We start from the raw sequence: 16699 nt of genomic DNA, 5'->3' as shown, positions 1-16699 counted from the left end.
TTGTTCAAGTCTCAAGAGACAGCTGCTCTTCAGTGAGAGAAAAGAATCCAGATCACCTCCTTCATCCTGAGAGACATGTTATGAAACGTCAGATTCGTGGCAGGAGGAAAAAAAGGTCAAAAGCAAACAGCACCGAGAAGCTGGGGGGTGCGGGACAGAATTCACAGCACACAGCCGCTGACACAGCAGCGGCCTCACCAGACGCCTGGACACCCCAGTTTAGTCAGGGCTCAGGCCTGTCCACCCCTCCGTGGACGGGGTGGGACAGCAAACACACGCCCAGTCGGCTGCTCAGATGACAGGCCCGCCCCCGCCAGCCCCTCCAGCCAGCCTCGGAGGAGATGGGAGGCCGGCAGGCCCCGTGGTCGGTGCCAGAGCAGCGCGTTCCTCCTCACTCGAGCCCCAGTCCGCGCTGGTGGGCACCCAAGCCCCCTGCAGGCCACCCCACCGCCCACACCCCACAGAAAAAATCAATCCCAGCCCTGCAGCCTGAGGTGCACCTTGAAGCCCAGACCTACAGAGGAGCTTGCCCTTCTAGTTTGCATCAACCCTTAAGCAGGCATTTAACGAGCACCTGCTGTGTGCCAGACCACACTGACACCGCAGGACGATGGGGACAAGCCCAGGGCTGATGCAGAGACGTCCCTGCAGAGAGAACCTCACGACACAGCAGCTTTAGAAACCCTCTCAGCTTGCCTCCCTCAGAAGAGGGCACCCAGAGTCAAGGAGGCCCTGCCTCCCAGACGGGAACAAGGCCAGGCAGGCCGCAAGGAAGGCACCCCAGTCCTTTAGGCGGGGCCCCAATGCCCAGCCTGGCCGAGGGCCCAGGACACACGGCCTCGGGCACCTGCAGGAGGCATAGGCGCAGCCGGCAGGCTGAGTTCCTGCCTTGTCGAGGCCACCGCGTCCAAATCAGTGGTTCCCACTTGAGGGCGAACTTGCCCCCTGGCCACCCAGCCAGGCCCAGAGACATCTGTGGTTGTCACAACTGGGGGGCAAGGCTGGGACGGAGCTAAGCGTCCTACTGGGCCCAGGGCGGCCCCGACAGCAGAGACCTGCCGGCCCGGAGTGCCCTGGGGCTGTGGGTGAGAACCCAGCTCACAAGCTCGCCTCTGATCCGGGACACAAAACAACCCCACGCTCTTGCCTTCCCTCGCCACTGACGAAAACCACATGGCCCACAGCCCTCCCCGGGGTCAGCAGAAGTGACTGCCACCTTTTTCCAGGGGACAGGCCCAGAGCCCTCTCCACGGGGCATAAGCCCTGGATGCCAGCCTCTGGGAACAGGCGGGAGCAGCTCTGGCCCCCGCCCGCACCACACGGGGCTGCCATCCTCTGGAAATCGTGGGCAGGCTGGCAGCTGGGAAAAGGCAGTATTTATGGAAAACACGCGCCAGCACTGCCCGCACACACACTACGGGCACGTAATGACGGCCGGACGGTCCCGGAGCGCCGCGCGGGGTCTTCCTCCAGTGCCCTCGGACGGCGCCTTCCACCGCCTGGCCAGGAGGGGCGTCCCGGTCACCCAAGGATGCCTTGGGGGCTCCTGGAGCCTCCAGGATGCACGAGGGGGCTTTTAACCTGGCACAACCAGTGAGCCCCACACAGGCGCTCTTCTGACGTGAGGACCAAATGGGAAAACCACTATCGTCGTGACTGTTCAGTAACCTGATACCTAGGGAGGCGGGCACTCGTTCACATCCGCACGTGTCCACTGCGCACTCGTCCACACACATGCACACATGTCCACACAGGCGGTCCAGTCCTCTCGCACCCTTCTCCCGACGAGGTGGACCGTCCACTCCCAGGGGCTAGAGACACCGTCACCCATCTTCAGGGAAGGAGGCAGGGAATCTGGTATCTGGGTGCCCACCACAGCCCACACCGCCTCACAGCCTTCGGTGACACTCGGGTCACTCAGGGCACCTACAGCATCTCGGGGCTCACCACGGGCCACCCAGGAGGTGGGGCGCCCCTTCTCTGGAGACACTAGTGTTAGAAACAGCGGCAGAGGCCGCCAGGGAGGAGCAGTCAGAGGGGCTCACAGACCACCCCCCCGACAGCAACACCTTCACCCTTCAGTCTCTCTGCAGGCCCCGCCATCACGAGGAGGCGGGGGCCCTGGACCCCGGGGTGCACTAGGAGGTGAGGGGCACCTGGGGACCCAGGGGCTGCAGTGAACTCTACACGGGGGAACAGTGCAGACTGAGAGTTCACACGTGCGAGCGTGTGCACACAGCTGGGTATCACCAGGATCCCCAGACACCTGACACAGGGGCCCTGGACTCTGGTGAAGCTCCACCGCCCGTGCACTGTGGAGCGGGGCTGGACGGGGCGGGCCTCCTGCAGGGTCCTCGGTGCTCACTCTGCAGCATGGTCACTGGCCGGGGGGACGGTCCAGCCAGGAGGCACAGGGCACCCAGGCCACGCCCAAGTCGGAGGCTGGCCAGAAAGGCCAACTCCCTGGGGCCCGGGAAGCCTGCTCCAGGCAGGTAACACAACCCGCTTCCAGCCCAGATAAGTGTGTCAGTGAAACCCCACCCAGGTCAATAGACTCCTTCTCTGAAAACCACCCCCAGACTGAATAGGCTGGGCGCCTTCTCCTGCCTCAACAGTGTAAAAGGAACAGATCTAAACAGTGTCATGGAACAGGAGACAAAGCCCTGCGCCCCCAGATGGCATCCGGCCCCGTGGCTGCCCTGCTCCCCCTCCGCTCAAGCGGTCACCCCCATAACACAGAGCGGCCCCCCAGGGCCCACCCAGGACCCGCAGAACCGGCGGGGCCGGCCCAGCCCACATACTCTCTGCTCTCCGTCCAGCAGAGGAAACGCTGGGCAACACGGTGACCGTGAGCCGAACACCCACCCCTCCGCCCATGTGCGTGACGCGGCCCCTTCCAGGCCTCCTAGAGCGAGGCGAGCAAGGAGCCGGGGCCTCGGGAGCAGCAGGGCAGGGCCGGCACGGAACCCACAGCCTGCAGCCAGGCCTGTGGGTGGGGGCGTTGGGGCGCTGGTCCGAGGAGAATTAGAAACAATAACATCGAAATTAACACAACACTGTAAATCAACTCTACTTCGATAAAATTAATTTTTTTAAAAAACAATAAAAGAAACAACCCAGTAACATCAGTTACTCATTGGGCAGCTTCTCATTCTCCCAGGTGCCTGCAAATCCGCAAAACATCGTGATAACACACCTGGCCCTGTCAGAGGGACCCCAAGCCCATCCTAGGTCCACTTCCGCTGTGAACTCACAGAACAAACCCCAGACAGTCATAGTCGGGACTCCGCACATACCCCTGCACCCTGGGGCCCCTGAGAGGCGAGCACCCAACCTCCAGATCACAAGACTGAGGCCAGAAGGGGTAGCGGGCTCCGCTGCCGCCCACCACCACCCGTGGCAGCCCTGGCAGGCCGCAGGCCATCAATCCGCCTGCCACACCCTTGTCCCCACACCCTGAGCATGCAAGGCAGGCTCCGCACCAGAGCACACGCGTGTTCAACACACCTGGAGACACACACAGGACGTCAGCGAGGGCTCCAGCCCCCTGACCCCACGGACCAAGTGATGGGTCTCCCAAGGCCACCGAATGACCTCTGCTCTGAGCCACATGAGACCACTCCATTTGCTCACATAAAGTGATGGGTCTCCCAAGGCCACCGAATGACCTCTGCTCTGAGCCACATGAGACCACTCCATTTGCTCACATAAAGCCACCATTTTCATAAGAAACGAACGAGAAGTCGAATACGACCCGAGATATGTTTAAGAGTCTTTTGGCATTTGAAAAAAACATATATTTTTTATGGCACTTACCATGAAGATAACCAGCTTCTTTCCACCAAGTGAATAAAAGCCAGACACAAAGCAGCGGCCCTGCCAACCCGAGAGGCTGCAGCCCCCTCAGGGCCCGGGCTGCCCCAGCGAGCCTGCGGCAGTGACCCACCGCCTCCAGGCCGGGCCTCCTCCAGCCCAGGCCCCGAGCTCCAGCGCGTCCCTCATGCACCACAGCTGAGACCCCTTCCTCCAGCAGCACACAGCCCCACGTCCAAGAGGCCCCGGGAGCCTCAGATGCTGAGGGCCTTTCTGTACCACGTTTGCCACCTGCGCGGGCCAAGGTCCTCCCTGCCCCACAACTCCACAAGGTGGCATGGAGTCGGCACCAGCAGGCACCCGCTGTGTGGACAGGCCCCTCCATCTGTTCCCCTCCAGACACCCCCGCGTCCCCCGAACCCCCACCTTCACCGCCTCACCTGCCGTCATGGTGTCCACGTCCTTGGCGGCCAGCTCCTCCACCTCCGACCTCTTCCTCAGCTCAAACCTCCGGGACAAGCCTTCTCGGGGCTTCCATAACTCCTGGATCAGGAGGGGCTTCTCGTTGTCACGAACACCCGGAAGCCCTGAGCCTGCCACGCATGCCCGCCACCGCTGGCCTGGCCCACCACATCGCACAGCACGAACTGGGCGGCACGCTCGGGGCTCAGTGCGTAGCGCTCCAGGGCCTCCCTCACCAGCTCCCGGGCGCTGGACGTGCCGGTGGCCAGGACGCTCTTGTAGTGGGTGCCTGAGCACACGCTGTCCCCGAACACCTTCAGGACCCCGGGGGCCGAGAGCTGCGTGGACAGCTCGGCAGGGTCATCGCTGGCACCCAGGCCTGAGTAGGGAGTGTCCAGGTCGCGGTACTTGTAGCTCAGGGTCCGGGACAGCACACTGGACAGCAGCTGGCCCTGCCGCTTCAGCTTGCTCTTGGCGGGTGGGGACATGATGAAGTGGGTCCCATAGAACATGGTGGGCCCGTCTTCACCGACGAGCACCCGGGACTCTGGCCAGCGGCAGGGAAGAGGCCGCGTCCTGGGAGAAAATGAAAGGTGGGTGAGCACCGACCAGCAGGAGCCCACAAGGCTAGGGAGAACTTCACCAGACTGGACGGCTGCCCAGGGCCCGCTGCCCCAGCAGAAGCTGCGGACACAGCACCTTGGAGCAATCAAACAGGGAGGATACAGCCGAAGCCGGTGGGACCGCAGGGGACAGAGCATGTCTGGAGCAGCTGGGGTTCCCTTCAAGGAAAGCCATCACTAGGAAGCTCCGCGAGGTCACCCAAGGGCAGACAAGAGATGCCCAGAGCCAGGGCAGAGTCCAGCGTGCCTCCCCTAAACGCCACCTGCCCCACCTGTGCTCCGAGAGACTCAGTGCACACAGCAACGCAGCCAGCCAACAGGCAGAGACAACCGCAGACAGCCGCCCGCCACCAGCACACAAGCCCCCGACACGCTGCTCCGGGCGGACCAGTCCTGGTTTGGAGGAGCCACTTTCCAGGACGGCAGCACTCAAATGGACACATGACCACAACGGACACAAAAGGGCTCTTCCAGAAGCAGCGGAGGCATGGCTGGAATGCCAGGGTCCACCCACGGCGTCCAGCCTGGCGTGGGCCCTGGCCAGGCCAGAGGGACCATCTTGCCGAGGAAATCAGAACACAGCGCTGAGACGCTGAGGAGTGTTCCTAAAGTCTCGACTCTCGTGCACTTGGGGCCTCAGAGGCCTAGGGTTCCAGAGAGCGGGGTTCCGGGCCCTCTCCCCACGAGCTCCGGGCGGGTGGAGGGGAAGGAAGACGTCCTCCTCCACAGAAACTCGGGGCTCACGACCACTGGGGGAGCCCAAGCACCGCCAGCTCCCGACTCTGCGCCCCCTCCAGGCAAGCAGACCAGAGAGGCAGGTCCGCTTTCTAGAAGGCTCTGGAAACCCAGGCCAGGCCCTGGTGAGAGCAGCTCTGGGCACCGGCCCCAGTGACCAGCGTCAGCACGGGACTCCACCACAGTCATCGCCTCAGCCCTGACTCACAGGTGCTGGGAGGGGCTTCCTGGGGGGGGAAGGGACTGCCCCAGGTGGGAGAAGTGACCAGGGAGCCCCCTGAAGACGAGGATCCACGCCCACACCGCAGGACCCAAACCGGGTGAGGCCCCCAGCCCAGGCACCGACATCGAACCGCATTCTTCCCGGCTGGCCGGCCCCTGGCCCCGGGTCCCGGCCTGTGAGGTCATCACCCCCACCCCGACCCCAGGGCTGTGGGAATGAAGGCTGAGCAGCAGACCTGCCCTTCTGTTCCTCCAGAACCATCCTCAGAGGACCCTGAACTCTTCAAAATGCTCCTAACAACATCACACCCCAAAGACTGGCTTCTGAATGCTAACGCGTGCCCACTGGCTGGGCTGGGGCCCCCTGCGCTAACAGCCCGCTGTGCAGGCTCACCACCGCAGAGCCCCGTGCTGTGGGCCAGCTTTCTGAAGCCCCAACCTGCTGAAAACAGCCAGGGGTCCTCAGCGGAGGAGCGCACGAGGCCTCCAGGCTCGAGTCCAGCTGGAAAGGAGCGACTCCGAACTCCCTGAGGAAGGTGCACCAGCCTCCCAATCAGAGGCCGTGGAGTGCAGAGCTGGCTTGGCTCCCCATCTCGGACCCGTGCGAAGCCCCGACTGAACCTACCACAGAAACGTCTCCGCTGGGCCTCACGTGACAAGCACGCGGCTATGGTTCGCACACCACGCGAGTGCCTTCAAGCCACCGCACCTCCTGAGAGGCACACCACCCGCCTCAGAAAATTCCAAGTCGTGCCTCTGGCCACCACCCGTCCTCCGTGGACCTGACCCTCCATAGACGCACGGCTCACCTCGAGCACAGCCCCCTCAGTCCTGACCCAGCCCCGCGGTCCGCCAGGGATGTCTGGCAGAGAAACCTCTATGTTCGGAGATGATGTCCAAGTACAGAATAAATAAATACAATGCTGAAAATGGCGGAAGCCGTGTCTCAGCAGAAGGCCGACTCACAGAAAAGTCAGGAAGTAATAAATGCGGGGATTTAAAAGGCCCCAGACACAACAGAGGCCTTCCTAAGTGACTCAGTGGTAAAGAACCCGCCTGCCAATGCAGGAGACACGCGTTCAATCCCTGGGTCAGGAAGATCCCCTGGGGGAAGGATAGGCCACCCATTTCAGTATTCTTGCCTGGAGAATCCCACGGACAGAGGAGCCTGGCGGGCTACAGTCCATGGGGTCAAAAAGAGCTGGACACGACTTAGCAACTGAGCAGAGCAGATACAATGAAGAAGTAAAAAGCTATTTTGCACCAGGGGGTGCATCTTTGCAGGTTCTGTAAGGCTCTTACAGGTTCTAAAGCTTATGTGATTCTGCTTTAATTAAAAACAGAAAATCACAGACACATAGCTGCTACATGTACAGTCATGGAAGGGAGCCCCCCTCCTCTGGGGCAAAGTTAGCAACATCAACAAAAAAGGGGCAGAAAAACGTAGGAGACACTGACTCATTCCCTTCCAGCAACAGCTTCTTGAGCCCCAAGAAGTCCCAAATACAGACCCTGATGGGCTGGATCCATTCTACCAGGAGACTCTCGCCTCCTCATGATCATGCCCTCTGTGGCCACCTTCAGGGAGGGACCACAGAGCATGACCACTTGCTCACACGCACCCTTCCCCCACAATCACACAGAGAATGCAGAGTACAGCCTGTTTGTCAAAATGGGACGCCCGAGTTTTTTGCAAAGGGCAAGAGGCGTGCAGGAGTTTCCTACGGAGCGGAGCACAACCAGGGTAACAAGATCTGTTTTTTTGGAAGCATGACCAGCCTTTTCCTCTTCTGCTCAGTCCCCTCCTGTTTCACACAAAAACTTGGGGAAACACGGGCCCAAGGCTGCAGGTCGCCTGCTGTTGCTTCTCCTGGAGAATGTTTTTCTCTTGTTCTCAAGAAGAGAGTCCAATTTCTGATGAAAACAAGCTCAAGTCACAGCAGCGAGTGAGGTCAGTGCGGGGCTGACCGAATGGGTGGAGGGACACTGCCGTTCCAACACTGCAATGTGGGATCCATTAGCATTTCCACCGGGGCAGGAAAGGAAGAGGGTGGATTCACAGGCTCTGTCTGATTCCGACCAGCCATAAATCCTACATTGACAGCTCCGGCCAGAGCCACACTTTTAAAAGATGAAAATAATCTAATCAGATTTAATTCAGGCGTGCTAGCCTCCTGAGAGGGGTCTGACTTTTCTGTCTGTGGGATTAAGGACTTCTCCTCTCTCCAGCATACTCCAGAGGCTGCCGGAGCTAATGGGAGACACCTGTAACTAACCAGAGACACCTGTAATCAGGGCTGGAAAATTCTTTCCAGCAATTCAGATTAATCAAACACTTGACCAGGTGCTGGGAGCCCGGGTGTCTGGGTCTGCAGCCCCGCCCCGGCCCCACCCACTGGCTCCGAAATGGGATAATCCTGTTTCTTCCGCAGGGGTCCCCAGGAGCCCCAGGCCTGCGTGTTTTCTTAAGAGACACTATTTTGTCGAGGGGCTGGAAATGGTACAGAAATCGCTGGGAGACAATGCTTTCAGCTGGCACGCGAGCGGGGAACGTGCTACTGTGTGAACAGGAAAACCAGAATAGGCTGTGGGCGTTGCGGGGGGGGGGGTGTCGCCCCGACCCTGGAGAAGAGGGTGACGGGCCCCTATGCTCCGTGCCCGCCTGCAGGCGCCCCTCTCCAAGGGGGCCGCCACGGTTGGGGGGACTGCATTCGGAGGGACGCAGGGGGCGGTGGCCGCAGGTGACCTCCTGGAACCTTCAGGCTAGGCCGCCCTCACCCCCTGCAGCTGGCCTGCGGGACCCGCCCCCCGAGACCGCGCCCGGGCCCCCGAGAGCCGCCTGTTTCCACGACAACCGGACAAGCCTGGCCCGGACGGCCCGAGAGACGCCCCGTGCGGGCCCAGCCGCCTCGGCGCGCGCCCCCCGCCCCGGGGCCTCGCCGCCCAGCCAACCTCCGCGACCCGGAGTCCCGGACGCCACGGAGCGACCCCAGCCGCCGCTTCTCGCGCACCCCTCACTCACCTCCAACGCAGCCCCCCGCCGCCGCCACCACGTTCCCGCTCGGCTCCTACCCGCGCCGTTGGCCCGAGCCCGTGTCCCGGACCCGCGCATGGCGCGACGCCTCCTGCCGGCCGCTCAACGGACGGGGGCGGTCCCTCGGGGGCGGGGCCAGGTGGGCGGGGCCTCGAGGGGCGGGGCCGGCGGCGGGAAGACGGGAGGGCGAGCTCCTCCTGCGGCCAACCCGAGACACGGAGCGGGCCTCGGGAAGGGGCGGGGCCTCCGAGGGACGAGCCGCTGGCCCAATGGAAGCCGGTGAGACCTGAGGGGGCGGGGGGAGGGGAGGGCCCCCGTGAGTGGGCGGGGCGACGAGATGGGCGGGGCCTAGGGTCCGCGGTCGCCCAATGAACGCACACAAGGTCTGGAGGGGGCGGGGCCTCGAGGGAGTGGGTGGAGCCGATGGGGGCGTGCCGGGCTCCGGCACCACGTGCCGACCAATTAATAGGCACAGACGTGCCGCGAAGGCAGAGGTGGGTGGGGCTGGCCGCAGAGAAGCGGGTGCTGGGCTGCGCACCTCTATCTTCAGCTCAAGGGGACTATGCAGGAGAGGCCGGGCCAGTGCTAAGCTCTGAGGCCAAGTGGTGGCCTCAAGCTGGGTGGGGGCGGGGGCTGGCAAACTGTTTTGTCCCCACCTTCTAGTCCCTACGTGGACAAGGCCAAGGCAAAGAGGAAGCTGGGTTAAGACAAGCGCTGATGGAAAGCGCTTATGGCGGTCCATAGTCGTTAGTCTGATATATGAACATCCAAAACACGGAAAGAGGACGAGGGTGGCAGCTTCCTTCTCTCTTACAATCCGTCCCCCACTTAGCAGCCAGAGTCTTAAACGACAAATCAGATCATGGCTCTCTTCTGCTTAAAACGACGCAAAACGGGGTCAGCTCAGCTCCGGGGCTCTGGCCCAACCGCCCTCCTCGAGTAACTTGTTTTAAAAGAAGCTCCTGTCCTTAGAGCTCACTTTGACACAAGTCCTCCGGCTGGGGTTCCACCTTGGAGAAAGGCTTCTTACAGATAGCTCTCTTTATACCGCCCTGCTCTTGGTCTAGACCTGGGGGATTCATGTGGCCTCTGGATAAAAACGCAGAATTCTGACCCTGGGAGTGAATCTTTTTGGTGACAGCCATTGGGGTATAAAGGGCTTCCCTGGTGGCTCAGACAGTAAAGAATCTGCCTGCAACACAGGAGACCCAGGTTGGATCCCCGGGTCATGAAGATCCACTGGAGAAGGGAATGGCAACCCATTCCAGTATTCTTGCCTGGAGAATTCCATGGAGGAGCCTGGAAGGCTACAGTCTGTGGAGTCGCAAAGAGTCGGACAAGACCAACCGACTAACACTTTCACTTTTTCACTGAGATATAAAGTTTTATGGTCATGACCCCAAATTCGCTAGGGGGAGACTGGGGAGGAGGGAACAGCAATCTACTGACCACCTACTGTATGCCGGACCCGTGCCAGGGGCTTTGTCAGTCACCTCATCTAAAGCTCACATCAACTCTTGTGAGGCAAATGCTGTTACACCCAGAGAAGTCAAACAGCTAGAAGTAGATCCAGGAACTGAGGCCAGGACTGTGTGATTAAATAATATCCTATCCTCGGCAAGACTCCCCGTATATCTGCACAGCCTTCCCCACTCTGACCCTGAAGAGGCAAATGTCAGCGCTGGAAGGAGAGCCTGGGTTTAAACCTGTGTTTTTCTCCTAAGGCATTCCTCACCATCGTCCTGTCCCAAGGCTTACCCTTCCCCTCACCCCTCTTCAGCAGGGTGGTGGGGGGCAAACTCCCACCTGTGAGCCAAATCTGAGCTGCTATTTTATAAATAACATTATACTGGAACCCAGCCACACCCCTTTGCTTATATCTCGTCTAAACTGCTTTCATGCAGCAAAGACTTTTCAGACCCGAGTCTAAAATATTTACTATATGGCCCTTTATAGAAAAATCCACGGCCCTGCTCTTCAGAATCTAGTAATGCCAACTATTGGTTATTTCTTAGCGTACCTGGTGGCTCAGATAGTAAAGAAGTCCACAGGGTCGCAAAGAGTTGCACGTGACTGAGCCACGAACATACACACACACCACACACCTTTCTCATCTCTGTCTTGGCTCAGTTCGTCCCCGCTGCCTTGGTACACTGTACCCAACTGTAGTACTCTGCTCAGGTGGCCATAATGAAAGAACACAGACCGGGGGGCTTAAACAGTGGAGATTTATTTTCTCACAGTTCTGGAGGCTGGAAATCCGCAATCAAGGTGCCAGCAGAGGGGATGTCTTGTGAGGCCGCTCCCCTTGGCTTGCAGACGCCAGCTTCTCCCTGTGTCCTCATGTCCTCCTGCAGTCTTTCTTATTCGTCTGTGTCCTAATCTCCTCTTGTAAGGACACCAGTCAGATTGGATTAGGGCCCACCCTAATGACCTCATTTTCACTTAATCACTTCTTTAAAGGCCCCATTTCCAAATACACTCACATTATGAGATGCTGGGGGTTATAACTTCAACATATGGATTTTTTTTTTTAATTTTTAAAATGTTTTTTTTCCTTGGCTGCACTGGGCCTTCGTTGCCCTTGGGCGGGCTTTCTCTAGTTGTGTGAGCAGGAGTTACCCTCTAGTTGCAGTGTACAGGCTTCCCACTGTGGTGGCTTCTCTTGTTGCGGCATGCGGAATCTTCCGGGACCGAGGATCAGTCCAATCCACACACACAGGTGGATTCTTAACCACTGGGCCACCAGGGAAGTCCTCAACATGGATTTGAAAGGAACACAATTCAGTTCCTCAGACAGTCTTCATCATCTGGCTAATGTCTACTCATCCTTTAAGACTCAGAGTGGGTGTTACTTATGTAGTTGCTTCCCCCCACGGTGGTCCCCAGTGACTCACACTTTCTGGTTTCACACCCCAGGTAGTCCCCTCCCAGGCTGAAACAGATCGGAGCTGTGTAAACAGTAAGATGCTACCAAAGTGACAGTGTGACTTCAGGGGCTAAATTATAAAAGCTGGTTTCCGCCCTTGCTCTCTCCAGGATCATTCCCTCTGGAGGAAGAACATTCAAGCAACCCTGGAGGGGTCCACGTAGCGAGAAAACCAATGCCTCCCATCAAGACAGCACCAACTTGCCACCCGCACGAGCCATCCTGGATGTGGGTCCCCCAGCCCCAGGAACCTCCATGGCTGCCACCCCAACCAACACCCTGACCGCATCTATTGAGGGACCCTCAGCCAGAAGTGGCTCAGACAGTGTAGAATCTGCCTGCAATGCAGGAGACCTGGGTTCGATCCCTGTGTTGGGAAGATCCCCTGGACGAGAAAATGGCTACCCACCCCGGGGTTCTTGCCTGGAGAATCCCATGGACAGAGGAGCCTGGTGGGCTGCAGTCCATGGGGTCGCAAAGAGTCGGACACGACTGAGTGACTAACACAGCCAGAATCACCCAGCAAAGCTGCTTCTGAATTCCCAGCCCTCAGAAACTACCTGAGATGAGGAATGTTTACTCCTGACTCATGCCCCTAAGTTTTGGGGCCATGGTTATGCAGCAATAGATCAATAGATCAATGAGTGCCCCTTATCCAGAAAGGCCTCCCTGCCCCCAGACCTGGCTGCACGCCCCTCCTCTGTGCCCCCACAGACTTTTGTTTTTGGCCTTGCCACTCGGCTGGTGGGATCCTAGTTCCCAACTAGGGATTGAATCTGGGCCCTCAGCAGTGAGAGCACGGAGTCCTAACCGCCGGACCCATGGGGGAATTCCCTCCCACAGACTTTTGTTTTCTACCTTTTTATTCACCAAGTCCATGTTATATCAAACCACGTTCCTTAAATGCAAATCAGAGATTTCTCCTCCCCGTGCTGCGGTCCTCGAATCACTTCCCTTCAAGCTTCAAGTCCACGCCCTCCTCCAGGGGGGCCCTGCTGACCGCTCCACCTGCTCTCTCCCTCCACCACGGAGCTCCAGCGACACCAAGCTTCTGTCTTCAAACACACCAAGCTCACTCCCTCTTCTGAAACCTTTCCCCTTGCTGCGTCCTCTTCCCCAAATGCTCGTCCTGCTGTGCTGGCACGATGCCATCTTTCTCTCCCTGAAACCCGGCTCTGGAACTTCTCCAGTGGTCCAGCGGTTACGACTCCTCACTTCCACTGCAGGGGCCACGGGTTCGAGCCCTGGTCGGGGAACTAAGACCCCACATACCGTGTGGTGCAGCCAAAGCCAACAGTTCTGTCATATCGTGACCATCTCATAGTGGTCACCCCATGCTCATTCTCTGCCTCACAACCTGCTTAATTCATAGGCCTTTATCACCATTCGCTCGTGTATTGGACACACGTTGGGATTTGAGTTCTGTAAAGGCCGGCTCCTCAGCTGTCTTCTTTACTGCCACACATGGCACAGAGTAAGTGAAAAAGTGCTGGTCGCTAAGTCGCGTCTGACTCTTTGTGACCCCATGGACTGTAGCCCGCCAGGCTCCTCTGTCCATGGGATTTCCCAGGCAAGGATACTGGAGTGGGTTGTCATTTCCTTCTCCAGGGGATCTTCCACAGATTGAACTCACCTTTCTTGCATTGGCAGGTGGATTCTTTACCATCTGAGCCACCAGGCACGTGCCAGATTTCGGGCTGCATGAATATTTGTTAAATGAATAAGCAAGGGAATGAACAGATTTCGACCCAGTCTCAACCTCTCACCCCCGCCCTCAACTGGAAGCTTCTTAAGGGCAAGTGCTGAATTTTATTCATCTTTGTATTCCTTCTGGCAAATTCACTCACCGATTCAGAATAAGGGCTTCCCAGGTGGTACAGTGGTAAAGAATCCACCTGCCAATGCAGGAGACGCAGGTTTGATCCCTGGGTCAGGAAGATCCCTTGGAGAAGGGAATGGCAACCCACTCCAGTATTCTTGCCTGGATAATTCCATGGACAGAGGAGCCTGGCGGGCCACAGTCCATGGGGTCGCAAAGAGTCAGATACAACTAAGGGATTAACACTTGTATTCCTGCAACTGCCACCATGGGCCGGTGAGCAAAATTTTGAACTGTAAGGTTAAATGGAGCGGTGAGCCGCCCCTTGTGGCCACCAGAGGGCAGCAGAGTCCTGGGACTCAATTAGGAAAAACCAAAAGGTGCCCAAAGGAAAAAACATCTTGTTAAGGTCAAAGGGCAGGTTCAGGGGCAGAGAGAGACTGGGCTCTCTAGAGGCCAGGAGAGCGGGAAGGAGGCAGCAGGCCCAGGGAGGAAGTTACCTCTCCATCCCTAGAAGGGGCTGGAGAAACGAGCGATTTCGGGCTCAGGTTCCATCCTCCATGAGCCCAGCACCACGATGGGCAACTGCGGAGTTTGGGGCTCCCTGTAGACTCACCAGCCGACAGCTCTGCAGTTATATGTCTTCCCACATCCTCTGCTAAACAGCTTTCGGCTGACAACTAGTACCCCCGGCGCTGGTAAGGTACGGATGCCAGGACTTAGGCGCTGGGTCCTTGCACCCTTTAATCAACAGAAGCTGGAAAGAGGCCAGACAAGCAGTTCAGGCGAGGGAGGCTATCCTGGGATCCGTGCACAAAGGAGAGAACACGAGTAACTGGGTGCCCTCGCTTGCTCCAGGGCGCGTGGGCTGCTTCCTTAAAGAGGGTGAGGGTCCGGGAGCATCAGCGCATCTGGCGGGAGGAGCCGCTTGGGTGGTCTGCCCATCCCCTTGGTGGTGCTGCACGTGGGGATCAAGCCAAGGACCCTGCTTTTGCTCCCAGCACCTCAGATGTGGCAGTTGGTTTGTAGCCTTTTTGTATCTTATTGTTCCTAATTTGCCCCATCTCCACATGCCTGCAGTTATTTTTAGCCCCTTTTATTTTATTTTAATTTCCTCGCTTGAGGAGATGTTTGTCCAAGGGCAAGCACTGCAGTTAAGGGTCCCAGGTCCCAGCGGAGCTCAGCGGGCTGTCAGGAGTAGAGTAATGTCTGGAGTAACAGGACTACGAAAGTAAAAGCCGCCTGCTCCTTGGAAGAAAGGCTATGACAAACCTAGACGTATTCAGATCAGATCAGATCAGTCGTGTCCGACTCTTTGTGACCCCATGAATCGCAGCATGCCAGGCCTCCCTGTCCCTCACCAACTCCCAGAGTTCACTCAGACTCACGTCCATTGAGTCAGTGATGCCATCCAGCCATCTCATCCTCTGTCGTCCCCTTCTCCTCCTGCCCCCAATCCCTCCCAGCATCAGAGTCTTTTCCAGTGAGTCAACTCTTCCCATGAGGTGGCCAAAGTACTGGAGTTTCAGCTTTAGCATCATTCCTTCCAAAGAAATCCCAGGGCTGATCTTCTTCAGAATGGACTGATTGGATCTCCTTGCAGTCCAAGGGACTCTCAAGAGTCTTCTCCAACACCACAGTTCAAAGGCATCAATTCTTCGGCGCTCAGCCTCTTTGAGACATCACTTTGCCAACAAAGGTCCATCTAATCAAAGCTATGGTTTTTCCAATCGTCATGTATGGATGTGAGAGTTGAACCATAAAGAAGGCTGAGCACCAAAGAACTTATACTTTCGAACTGTGCTGGAGAAGACTCTTTAGAGTCCCTTGGACTGCAAGGAGATCAAACCAGTCAATCCTAAGGGAAATCAGTCCTGAATATTCATTAGAAAGACTGATGCTGAAGCTGAAACTCCAATGCTTTGGCCACCTGATGGCAAGAACAGACTCACTGGGAAAAAACCCTGATTGAGGGCAGGAGAAGGGGGTGACAGAGAATGAGATGGTTGGATGGCCTCACTGACTCAATGGACATAAAGTTTGAGCAAACTCTGGGAGAGAGTGAAGGACAGGGAAGTCTGGTGTGCCACCGTCCATGGGTCACAAAGAATCAGACAGGGCTGAGCGACTGAATGACACCCAGAGGCCTACAGAATAATGTGAGGGCACCACAGCTACAGAGGAATGTGTAGGGCACCAGGACCACAGAGATGCAGTACAAACAGACGCTCTTCAGTTTGAAGTTTGTGCACATGTTCTGATGTAGACACCCAACATTTGGTGCTAGGGATCTGTACCTCAGGTGAGCTATTTAGTTGGGAAACAGCGACTCAAAGTCATTAGCATAACCCACTGTATCGCACAGGGAACTATACTCAATATCTTGTAATAACCTATAATAGAAGAGAATGTTAGAGAGGGAAAAAAAAATATATATATATATATATATATGGGCTTCCCACGTGGTGCTGGTGGTAAAGAGCCTGCCTGCCAATGTAGGAAACAAAAGAGACGGGGGTTTGATCCCTGGGTCAGGAAGATCCCCTGGAGGGGGGCATGGCAACCCACTCCAGTGTTCTTGCCTGGAGAATCCCAGGGACAGAGGAGCCTGGCGGATTATAGTCCACAGGGTGGAAGAATCAGACACCACTGGAGTGACTGCGCACGTGTGCGTGTGTGTATAAAATTATATCACTTTGCCATATAACTGCAACTAACACAACGTTGTCAATCAACTGTATTTCAATAAAAGTCTTTAATTAAAACAATAATAATAAATTTCAAAAGTCATTAGCATGCTGATAGGAAGTGAAGCCTGGGCAGTGTTTAATTGGAACAAACAGTAACACTAAAATTCCAATTGCTAAATTGTGTCTGACTCTTTCAACCCCATGGACTGCAGCACGCCAGGCTTCCCTATCCTTCACTGTCATCCCGGAGCTTGCTCAAACTCATGTCCATTGAGTCAGTGATGCCATCCAACCATCTCAGCCTCTGTCGCCCCCTTCTCCTTCTGCCCTCAATCTTTCCTGGCATCAGGGTCTTTTCCGATGAGTTGGCTC

General features: G+C 57.4%; 1 protein-coding gene across 1 annotated transcript in view; it reads right to left on the bottom strand.

Annotated features, from left to right (window-relative positions):
- The window catches only part of RADIL (Rap associating with DIL domain), a 55466-nt gene extending 46470 nt beyond the window's left edge, over nucleotides 1-8996 (bottom strand). The window contains 3 exon segments of the mRNA XM_070363042.1: nucleotides 4254-4385; nucleotides 4388-4851; nucleotides 8878-8996. Of these exon segments, the coding sequence (XP_070219143.1) occupies nucleotides 4254-4385; nucleotides 4388-4787 (532 nt within the window). The 5' untranslated portion in view covers nucleotides 4788-4851; nucleotides 8878-8996.
- Between the last annotated feature and the right edge of the window lie 7703 nt (nucleotides 8997-16699).

The sequence above is a fragment of the Bos mutus genome, chromosome 25 (assembly GCF_027580195.1).
Source record: "Bos mutus isolate GX-2022 chromosome 25, NWIPB_WYAK_1.1, whole genome shotgun sequence".
In the NCBI taxonomy this organism is placed as follows: domain Eukaryota; kingdom Metazoa; phylum Chordata; class Mammalia; order Artiodactyla; family Bovidae; genus Bos; species Bos mutus.
This window is presented reverse-complemented; position numbering and strand designations above follow the sequence as displayed.